The following is a 12,001-nucleotide window of genomic DNA, read 5'->3' as shown; positions in this document are numbered from 1 at the left end:
GTACATAGCCAGGGAGAGGCGGTCAGCTAACCGTGTCTTGGACGCTGCACGTGTGCTGCATGTCCTACAGTTGTTGAATGTGTGTGTTAAATGAAGATGGAGTATATTTCTAATTTAAGACTTAAAGTGGTGATGAATTTACTATCTTCCTAGTAAGCTATTACAGTGAGTAATTGTCCTCATAGTTAATTCCATTTGGATTTTTCTCATTTTAGCATTCAGTGATTAGATCTTCCTTCTTGTCTAATAGATGAAATCCCTGTTAGCCTAGATAGTTGCACAGAAAGTTGTTTCTGCATAGTAATCATGTTGCCTGTTTACTTAAAGTGTTACTGAAGGATTGTTCTGGACTTCATAGTTGCGATTTCCAGTTCCTTCTGTTGGTACCTATAGCTTTACATCTGTGTTAACTCGGAGTTTTCCGTGACACAGTAACACTCCAGCATAGCTTAACCAAAGTTTACTACTAGAAGGCAAGACTAGCAACGTCATTGTTATTGCTCCTCAGGCTGCTTGCCTATGGGTGAAAGGCCTCGTGCTGCATAAAGCCATCCTAAGCAGCTGTCCTTCAGACAGCTGGGGAGGTCCCCATGTGCAGTGCTGTTGACAATGCTGTAAAACTGGCTGCGAGGACTTTCTGTGATAGGAAATATATGTGGTCTGGTTTAGGGGGCAGAAAGGCATGTGTGGAACATAATGCTTAGTGCTGTTGAGATTTCAGGCGAGCTTGGAAAGCTATCGCAACTACCACATACCCACAAACCTCATTTACTTAACTCTGGGGGAAGAGGGGTGAATTCAACCCCCAAATTATCCAAACCTGTGAAGTTTTAAGGACTGCTTAGTCTCCTGTTGCACTGTAAGAGGATTTGTGATCTTTTTTGTAGAGAAATTCTGTATTACATGTGTGTCTATCATGAAGGTAGAGTTGGGATGATTCTGTTTGTACACTTCTAGCATTTGCTAAGTAGGCATGCAACAGCATCTTTAAATTTGAAGGGAGTAGAATAAACTGCCTATTTTTCTAATCTGAGAATTTTTCAACCTATGTGCTTCTCAACCAATGTAACTAAAGATACTCTGTTTATGTTGCTGTAAGTATGATCTACTGTTTGCTTTTGGCAAGCAACTCTTCCTTGTTAGTATGCACAGAAGGCATAGTTTACATGAGACCGAAATATTAAGAGATAGAAACTTGCTGTCCTAAATTGAGCAAACGTGTGCTTGTGCTACATCGCTAGCAGTAGTAGTATAGGCTTCTTGTCATAATCTAATTTTTAAAAAAACAGGTATTCATTAATTATGCAAGGTAAGAATTTTATATTTAGGTAAAAATTTTAATATAGGAACCCAAGTAATGGTACAATTGTCAAAGCAGAAAGGATAAGACAACGTAATTGAAAATTGTGTGCTTTACTTTTCTACCATAGAGATCCTTTCAATGAGAAAATGGATGCTACTTGATATTAAAGATTAAGTGGAGGCATTGAGGATTACATGGAGGACTTGCTTGTTTTGTTTTCAATAGTTGCTGGAAAACTTGTCACCCTTTAAACAACTCAAAGCTTTTTGTCTGCTTTCCCTTTTCCGAGGAAAAGGGGAGAGAAGCCTTTCATTAGTCACACATGATAGTTAACTTGTCACATTTTACAGCTGAATCCTTTTTTTTAATGAGTTGTTAGTGAGAAGACAAACCAGCCATCTTCTGTATAACAGTCAGTATTAATAATAACTACTAAAAATGATAATTTATATGAACACGGTAAGATCAGTCATAATACTGATCTCCTCCTACTGTGGATTGTTGCCTCCCATGATATCTTTCAAGGAATTTCAAAGATGCTATTCTAAATTATATCCATTCACTCTTCTTGATGAAAACATAAAAATGCAGAATTAAAAATAAGGAGTAACTTTTGTGCTTTTACTGTTGGTCTTGGCTTTCAGGGAGCCCAGAGGTATGAACAGAATTCTTGATGAACAGACATGAGCTCTCCTCTTCTTCAATAACACTGTACTGGTGTTAATAACTTGTCAGTTGGGACATGGCTTTGAGGAAAAGGACTTTGATTTTTAATTATTTTTAGTACAGTTTTTGTATTACTGGGCGGTAGAGGCTTTCAACAGTTTCCTCACAGGTCACTTTTGCCTTTCCCTCTTATCTCCACCCCATCCTTACCACAGTATCTCACAGTAAATCTCATTTTCTTAAGTGTCAAATTTTAAGGTAAAAACATAACTTGTGTAACATACTGTTCACTCATTACTTGCCGTGAGATTTTTCTCCTTTTTGAAACAAAGGAAAATGCACTTCACATACAAGAATTAAGGACATGAATTACTTACGGACAAGTGTCTACAGGAAAACAAATCAGTTATTTTCTCTCTTCCTGTTATGTGTTGATTGCTTTAATTTTGTCATTAGGTTTCTGTTAGTACATTTTATAGCATGATTCTCTGTGCTAGAGCATTAAAAACTTGCTTCAACTTTATCTCAGGTTGATTTTTTTTCTTTGTTTTTCCCCCCCGCCTCGCATCTGCAAGAAGTGTTTCTGGGTTAATCTCTTCTGTGTAAAATTTTAGCCAGAGCAGTCCTGTTTTTGAGGAGAACGCATGAGGAGGGAACAAAAGGGCTTTTGGTTTAAAGCATTAAGACTTGACACTCCTCTTGCTGTTGCAAAGAGAATCCGTGGAATCTGTTTTAGCTGCGATACGTCCAGATTCTGTGTTTATGTGTGCATGAGTGCATGAGCCCTGCAGGTGGTTGTGTTGCCCACGTGAATGGGATGGATCCGTGTGTGCCCTGCCTGTGCACAGCAAGGATGCATGTTGCACCTTTTGCAGCATCACTCACTGGCCACAGTCACTATCTGTATCTTGCCTGGACAATGTCCTGTGCAGCCTGCTGTAGGTGACCCTGCTTCGGCAGGAGGGTTGGACTAGATGACCCACAGAGGTCCCTTCCAACCCCTACTATTCTGTGATTCTGTGATTCTGTGAATCTGTATTGAAGAGACAGGGCTTTTACAGTGGTGGCTGAAAAGAGTTTTGTTCATCCGCTTACTTGTGCAATACAATGTTATTTGTTTCTGAATGCAGAATTGATGTTGAAAGTTAATATTCTGTGATGATGTTAAATGTGCACAAATGGACATCATGTGGAAACACTGTGGAAAAAATAAATGTAAAGAGAAGAAATGATAGATCCATAAAATGGAAGAATTTATTCACACTAATAGGACAAAGACCTATTGAACAGAAGATCTTATCTTTGATTCAGCAGTTGAGCTTTAAGGAGGGTTTGGACATCTGCAGATGGAAATCTATCCGTGACTGTAGCTGAAGGTCAGAAGAATGCAATCTGATAGCTGGACTCTTGTTTTTAGTGACAGAAAATATCTTTATCTGTATAAAGTAATTAAACGCAATCATATATATTTTATCATAATCTAAATAATAAGTATACTGACTGCTTGTAGCTCAAGCTGTTTCTTCTATGCATTTGCTCATGAAAGGTCTATTCATCTCTACCTCTGATATTTCCTTATCATGCCATTCAGCTGAAGTGCTGTATCCTATATTAAATACTTAGCCTGTGTCTACCAAAAGAGGTAAGATTATGCGATAGGTCCTCCATACCCCTTTGTCTTTCCAGACCAGAGTTAAAGTTTGCTTTTCGATGACTTCTGGGTGTTTGTCCCCACAACATGACATACACAGCAGGATCAAGTGCACCCTCAGCAAGTTTGCAAATGCACCAAGCTGAGTGGTGTAGTTGACATGCCTGAGGGAAGGGATGCCATCCAGAGGGACCTGAATGAGCTTGAGAAGTGGGCCCATGTGAACCTCATGAGGTTAAACAAGGCCAAGTGCAAGGTCCTGCACCTGGGGTGGGGCAGCCCCCAATACCAATACAGGCTGGGGGATGAAGGGATTGAGAGCAGCTTTGAGGAGCAGGACTTCAGGGTACTGGTGGATGAAAAGCCGGACGTGACTGAGCAATGTGCCCTTGCAGCCCAGAAGGCCAGTTGTGCCCTGGGCTGCATCAAAAGCAGCATAGCCAGCAGGTCAAGGGAGGGGATTCTGCCCCTGTACTCTGCTCTGGTGAGACCCCACCTGGAGTCCTGTGTCCAGCTCTGGACCCCCAGCACAGGAGAGACATGGGCCTGTTGGAGTGAGTCCAGAGGAGGGCCACAAGGATGATCCAAGGGATGGAACACCTCTCCTATGAGGAAAGGCTGAGAGGGTGGGGGTAGTTCAGCCTGGAGAAAAGAAGGTTACGGGGAGACCTTATTGTGGCCTTTCAATGTATAAAGGGGTCTTAAAAGAAAGATGAATTTTGTAGCAGGGCCTGTTGCAATAGGATGAGGTGTAATGGTTTTAAACTAAGGGAAGGTAGATTTAGACTGGATATAAGGAAGAAATTTTTTATGATGAGGGTGGTGAAACACTGGAACAGGTTGCCCAGGGAGGTGGTCAATGCCCCACCCCTGGAAACATTCATGGTCAGTTTGGACAGGCTCTGAGCAACCTGATTTAGTGGTAGATGTCCCTGCTCACTGCGAGGAGGTTTGACTAGATGTTCTTTAACGGTCCCTTCCAACCCAAACTGTTCTATGATTCTGTAACTGACAGCAAGGGACTTTGCTCTGTTGTACTCGTACTAGGCGTGTATCGTCGGCTGTTGTCCCCCATCTAAATCCCTTCAGTTTCTGTGGGGAATGGATCAGAATGGAGCGAAGTGTCTGGTGCTGCAAAGTAGCACTGCGGGCCAAAAGGGACTGAGAGCCTGAGGCGTGGGATTAGAGGGAGCTGTGTTAGGAGGCAATCCTGGAAGGGGGGAAGTAAGTTTGGATGATGACATAGGGAGAGAAAGGGCAAGGTCTGTTGAAATAGAGTTGTGGGGTTAATAGAAGCAGGTGAACAGAAGGGAGAGACATCTTACAGTAGACCATGTGTGGTGGGAAAACTGGAATTGTCTTTGTTCAGAAACACTTAGCAGGGGAAGTCAGGGTGCAAGGACTTGATGAAAAGTCTCAGGACGTAAATACAAAGTTTGGGCCAGATTACAGTAGGGAGGGGAGAATTAAATCTGACCACACAAGAAGATTAGAGGCAGCTGGGCTTCATTAAATTTGCCCAGGAAACTTTAATTGTGGTGGTTTTTTTTTTAATTTTAATGAATACTAAATCTAGTTTTTTGTGTGCTGTCAAATTTGTGTTTGACATAAGTAATTAGAGGAGCACTTTCATTTAGTTTTGGTTACTTTGACCACTTTTCACCGAATAAACAACATGAATTGGTTGTTAAAGTATCTAGAGAGAGCAAAAAAAGGAGCAGGATAATTTCTAATCCAACAGAAGAGTTACGTGTGCTGCTCCATGAAGTGTTGGCAGAGCTTTGCTGGGCAGGGTGATAGTAGAGCAGGAGCAGAGAATATTTTTAGCTGCTGATTTGTTCTGGAGCTCTGAACCAGGAATAATGGAGTTGACCAAGAGATTTGAGGTGTGTGGACATTTGAAGTAGTAGTTTATCATTCTTAGAAAAAGCACGCGTGCTTGTAGAATGAGATGCATTGTTAATGGTGTATTTTAGTTTGAAAAGTTATTGTAAGTTTTTGAAGTTGTATGTTAATCTTGCTCTAATCATCATTTTGTGCTTATGAAATATGGAAGGTTTGTTTATTTTCCTCTTCTGTACAATGTATTAAACTCAGAATCTTATGATTTGAAGAGTATATTACTGTGATCAAGTTTGCAGTCCCATGTAGCACAGCAAAATTATTTTCCTGTAACTTTTGTTTAAAGCTCATAACTTTAGTTTGTCGTGGCTTTATCTGAAGTATCCTGTCTTCATGAAGTCCTTGCATGAGGAGAATTGTCCACTACTATAACCTATAAAAGAAGGTGGTGGATTCTTCATTTAACTTTGTATAGTTTCAGTTTCCAGTTCTCATCCTCAGGTGCATTGGCACTTTGTGTGTTAGGCTGGATTTTGGACACCAGCACGCTTTTGAAGTGTGGCTCCCAATTGTCCTCACCTGCTCCCTGATACAAGGAGTTAAAGCACAGCTGTCTGAGAGCACCTTCTGGGTGAAACTAAACCAGAAGATGTGCTCCAGCTGTGAGGGCCAGTTTAGGCCCTGGGGGTCAGAGCTGGTCTGGAAATAACAGCCCCTTCCCTGCCTCAGGGCCAGTGTCCTGTGGGTGCCAGTGTCCTGTGGGTGCTGAGTCCCAGCTCCACACATCCGCCCCTGTCGCATGGCACTGCCTGCTGATGCAGACCGAGCTTTATGGTACCAACGTGCCAACATCAGTCCTGGGCAAAGTAGCCTTATAAGGAATTTATTTTTCTTTCGGAACGTAGATTGGGATGTTGAAATGAAATCCTAGGAGAGCCTTAGCTTGGGGGGGATGTTCCTTTTTTACTTTCTAGTTACCTCAAGTATATTAAACTGAGTAATACTGAATTTGATCTCAGCTTTTTTACTGGGTTATTGATATTAATATGTTACGCAGGATTTAATCAAATATCTACAGAAGTTTTTGTGTGAGTGTAATTGTCCACCAAATCTGTAATCTCAAAAAGATTTGTTCTAGGAACATCCACTGCCCATAAACCATGTTTTGACTGTAGCTGTTCTGTGTCTTCACTAATTGCTGTCCTGATCAGTATTAGCATGACTTCAGTTGGTATCCAAGTCAGTCTAATAATTCTTTAAAACCTTTTCAAGTTCTGTTATACTTTGTGAAAAAAACAAAAACCCCCACCTGCTACCCTTCACCCCCACCTCTCTGCACCCACCTTATTTCCCTTTTTTTCTTTAAAGTTTCAAGCAATAAAAAAGGAATAATAAAACCAGCAGTACTGATGGAGATTTACCTATTTTTCCATAGTTAAATGTTTTTATTGGTTAAAAATGTTCAACAACTTTTGCATCTACTGGAGGGACATAGAGATTCCATCATTAAACCAAAAAGTGAAGTGGTCTTCATTCTCTCTCAGTACAGAATGCAATCTGTTGTGGGTGGTAGGTATGCCTGAGGAGTTTTCTCTGTAGTTTCTAAGTGTTGCTTTGCATTTCTTACGGGTGGTTTTGAGCAACTGTTGTTCTGGGATATTTTTATATGTCTTCTGTACAAATTTAATGGATAAAGCTGAAGAACTCTGCTTAAGCATAATTTAATCTTCAATATAGATGGGGGATGCATTCATCAACTCTGAATTTACAGTTGGATCAGTCCAGGGACTTCCATTTTTCTTAGGGATTCCTTGTATTTTGCTTTTCTATAAAACCAGCTGCAAGTGTTACGAAACTTACCTGGGAGCTGCCAAGCTAGACTTGACCAAGTTTAATGAGCCTTGCACATTTGTGCAAAGCCTTGCCACTGCACTGCAATGTTTTGGTGTCTGTCTGAAAAAATCTCTTGGCAGTCTAAGGTGGGTAGGAAAGCAACAGCTTTCCTCTGTGGGTCTGCTGGGGTTTGGCTGGTTTGAGTCATTTTGCCCTCAGAGAGTATAAAAGGAGGCGGCACTGTATTGGCTGAAAACCAGCATTTTAGTTCTCTGGTTGTTGATTTGTAAATACACGTCTTCCTGCAAAATAATAATCCTGTCTTATTCCTTATCTACCTTATATATGGAAATGATTGTATCTTGTGTATTAGCTGACAGTAGTTATTTCTGAATGCACTTACGTGACAGAAGGCAGCTTTAATGTTTCAGATCTCTCAGATAATGTACATCCATCTGTTCTTTAGCGAATGCATCGCCTCTGTGCATATTGATAATTTCTGATGTAGCACTGCCTGTAATTAAATTTTGATAAAGCATTTTACAGGCTGCTGGAAAAAAAACAAGTTGGGTTTTTTGTGCAAATACAGAGTAAAACTGAAATCACCTACGACTGAAGCTAATTTTGTGAATTGATGGCCACTACAAAAATGTAGGAATAATTAAAAATATATAACAGTACTAGTGTATGTTCATTTTTTTAATTGGCTGGAATTTCATTTGGGTATATTAACAGTAACAATAGTGTTATTTTTTTCACTTAAGCATTTAGCAGAATCATGTATTTTATTACTTAAGTATTTCAATGCTGACCTTTCATGTTGTTTGCTTATAGGTACTTAGATTTTGGAGAAATTTACTAGCAGTAATTTTTGTCAGGCAAGGCACATGTCATTTCTGGGCTGCATGGGCTGCCAAGTGATGTCTGCTTCTCAGCACTGGGCATCTCTGTGGCGAATTTAAGACTTGGAAGTGATAAGGCTGTATTGTTCAGTGGGTGCTCTCTTCATTCATTTAAGAGAAAATCTTAGTAACAAGAAACAAAACTTTCAATTATACCTGAAAATATGCTTGCTCTTAAGGCATAAAACCAAAAGCAGTTTATCATTTGTGAGCAATATATAAAGTATGTAATGAAATGAGAGGGAAAATATAATGCCATTTGAAAATGACCTTTGTCCAATTTTTAGCAAGTAATATGACACACTTGGATCTTCTGTTAACATGAATGTTAATGGTTCTTCTGGACTCACTAGGAGGACAAGTAGTTCCTCTGGATTTTGCAGAATCTGGTGCTTGTAGATAGGAGAAGTAACTCTCTTGCTGCAAAGTTGTCTCCAGTCTGGGCTTCTCTAGCTGTGTGTCAAGTGGAAATTATTCCTTGTTTCTTGGAATTTGAAGTTGTTTGGGGTAATACAAAGTTTTTAATGCTTTATCTAATCAAAAATGTAACTTGTAATTTCCCACTTTTTTTGCCTCCTTAGAATGTGAAAGCATTTGCATCTTCAGATAGCCTAGCCAAGGTCCAAGAAGTAGCAAGCTGGCTTTTGGAAATGAATCAGGAACTGCTCTCTGTGGGCAGCAAGAGGCGACGAACTGGTGGATCTCTTCGAGGTAATGCTTCCTCAAGCCAAGTAGATGAGGAGCAGATGAATCGGGTCGTAGAAGAGGAGGAGCAGCAGCAAAGACGACAACAAGAGGAGCAGCACATTGAGAGGAATGGGGAGACAGGAGGAGAAGAACCTGGATTTGGTGACAGGCATGAGTCTCAGCAGGAACAGTTAGAAGAAAATAACAATAGACTAATTACAGTGGATGAAGAATCCACTTGTAACCAGGAAGAAGATGATGATGAACATGCTGGTGATCAAGAGGAGGAGGTGGAAGAGGAGGAGGAAATGGACCAGGAAAGCGATGATTTCGATCCATCTGATGACAGCAGTAGAGAAGATGAACACGCTAACAGTAACAGTGTCACAAATTCCAATAGCCTCATGGACTTGCCCATTCACCAGTCATCACCATTCTACATAAAGACAAAGGTGAGAAACTGCATTTTTTTTGTGTGTGTTCTTAATCATTAAGCCTGGATTTTGGAAAACAATTTCCATATTTAACTTAAATGAAAGTTTTACAATGAAACAAAGATTTTTACTTCCTAAAGAGCTCATTATGAAGAATTTATACAGTCCACAAAAATGATACTGTTTTAACTGTTAATAATCAAATTATTTGCATGCATTGGACATGACCAAATACTGCTATAGGTTTTAAGGAATAGAACTCTGATGACTGTGTTCAGAAGATCAGGATGTTTCTTTATAAATGTTTTTACATGTTACTCATACACTTAATAAGGCCCTCCCGGTGGTTTTTTTGGTGGTGTTTTTTTTTTTTCCTCAGAGCAGGCAAGAAGGAAGGTAAACAATTGTGCATGTGTGGTGTTCTCTGAGAATATCTGGTTCATTTAGATGAAAACATGGGAATGAAAAAATAGAATGGAATACTACGGAAACATGAATTTCTTCCTTCTGGCCAGGTTATAGCAAGTTCATTAATAAAACACAGGTTAAAAAAAAAAGTGTTAGCCAGTCATTTAGTTACAAAGTCATTACATAATGTTGTATGGTATCCTGCTTGTCAGGACCTTGTAAATTTTGTGCAATGATTGTTGAGAACTTCAAATTCTCAATAAGAATTTGGAAATAAATACTTGCAGTTTTTATTGCTACTTATATCACCTGACACTTTAGATCAAGAAAAAAATGGTTTTGGAGTATTAGCTCCAGTGTATGTCAGTAGTTCACCATTTTTTGAAATTCTTCAGGAAGGAGGTATTCTGTTAACTTGTAGCAGCAGTGAAAACTGAAAGAATAATGGAAGCGGGGATACCAACTAGTAAAAAAGAGGAACAGGCAAGTGTTTTTGCAGAAGAATGTTGTTCCTAAGTCTATGTACCAATTTCTTAATCATTAATTGGTAATAGAACACCTAGCCTCCTCTCACCTTTCAGAAAACAAACCAACAAAACACCCTCAAATTTTTAGTGTACTTTTTTTAAAAAAAACACCACCAGCTTACATCAAACAAAACTACAAAAAATCCATTAAAATAAGTTAACAGGGTTCCCTGTGTGTTTGAGTGTGAACATAAATGTATAGAGATGGAGAATCAGTCTTGAAGATGTACTAGAACAGGTAAATAAGATGAACATTTGCTTCTGGCAGCTGCAGCAATATGTTTCTGGTAGTAGCAATTAGCATGTAATTCACTTGTGTGTTCAAAGTATCTCAGCTAACATCTTTGATTTTTGAAAAGTTGTAATGTTTTCACGTAAGTTTTTATTAAATTATGTATATTTTTATTGATAATTCTACTGTTCAAGGTACTGAAGTGTATGCTTTCTTATTTAGAGTGAAACACTGTCATATTTTGTGTTACTCAATTGGCTTTTTACAACTCAAATTTTTGTTTTTATTCCAATGCTTTGGTTTTCCTGGATTTAGTATGACTTATTGAGCATCGTATGACACCTTGCATCCAGCATGGACTTAACAGTTAATGTAGGAAACGCTTACCCTCAAAAATATATTTTTAAGTCTCTGAATTGGAAACCTTTTTGAAGTGCTTTGTAAATAACCATACTCAAAATGTATACAGACAGAGCAGAGCATAGTTTTCAGTGATTGTTGGTTCTAAAGCTTTTCTTTGTCATCTACAATAATGGATGCAGGCTTTATCTTTCTTTTTTAAAGGGTATTTGACATAGACTGAAACAAGCTGGTTTAGCCTGAAGGAAGTTGTCTGAAAGATTTTTGTATAGATGCGCAATTTCTATGTGATCTGATAGCTGCTTTGCACATTATTTCTGTGCAGTGCTGGCTGTTTTCATCTATGCTCTGACCCCAGGCTGTGCTCCTGTGAGAACTGTTGGGGAGCTAGGTAGCAAACTGTATTTGGGAGTTGTTCTTGATTCACGGTGCAGCTCTATTTTAGGCAATTTTAACTGTGTCCCTGAAGGATCAGCACAGGTTAGAAAGCTGCTTGGGCTGGTGCTGCTCTAGGTCGTGGTTACATAGTGAGACTGACTTAACGCAACATTAATGTTGCCAATTCATTAACAACTCAACATTTTACCATAGGGACACATTTTATGTTAAGAATTGTTGTAGAAATATAGCTGTGCTGGAGCATGAATGAATTACCAGAGTGAAAATAAACATGACTAAATTAATATGCTGCTTTTGAGAAGAAAAAGGAGTGTTTGTAGACGCATCAGCTGTATTTACAAGTGATTTCTGGTTCTGCCTGTTGAAGACAGGCTCATCCTAGCAGACTTGGACCTAAGGGACGTATTTTTAGCTTTTCAGATATGCTTCTTGGCATTTGTAGTCTAGTACAGTTCTCATAACTCTGGCTGAATTACCTGCTCTCTTGCTGTATGCTGTACTCCTGTGGAACTTGCTTTGAACCACCAGTATCAGCTGTGATGGCTGAATCCGCTACTTATTGTTTGTGTGCCAGATGTAAACCTGGCTGCTCAGAAGCATGCATTCCTCATCAAACACAGTTGCTAGTTTAGTAGGTGGTGCGTAGCAATATTGGCAACGGAGAGTTTTCATCACTACCAAATATCAAGGGATAATAGTGAGACTGAATAAAATAGCAACTGCTACTGCCGTAGGTGTCCTCGTGTAGCTCATCTCC

At 39.5% G+C, this 12,001-nt stretch overlaps 1 protein-coding gene across 2 annotated transcripts in view; it reads left to right on the top strand.

The window, feature by feature from the left end:
- FBXW7 (F-box and WD repeat domain containing 7) overlaps positions 1-12,001 on the top strand; it is a 185,333-nt gene that overhangs the window by 71,924 nt on the left and 101,408 nt on the right. For both annotated transcript variants that reach the window (XM_075421563.1, XM_075421562.1), the window contains exon 2: positions 8,779-9,336. In XM_075421563.1, coding sequence (XP_075277678.1) covers positions 8,848-9,336 — 489 coding nt within the window. In that variant the 5' untranslated portion in view covers positions 8,779-8,847. The remainder of the gene's footprint in view (positions 1-8,778; positions 9,337-12,001) is intronic.

The sequence above is a fragment of the Opisthocomus hoazin genome, chromosome 5, assembly GCF_030867145.1.
Source record: "Opisthocomus hoazin isolate bOpiHoa1 chromosome 5, bOpiHoa1.hap1, whole genome shotgun sequence".
Classification (NCBI taxonomy): Eukaryota; Metazoa; Chordata; class Aves; order Opisthocomiformes; family Opisthocomidae; genus Opisthocomus; species Opisthocomus hoazin.
Note: the sequence above shows the minus strand (reverse complement) of the source record. Positions and strands in the feature narration are given on the sequence as shown.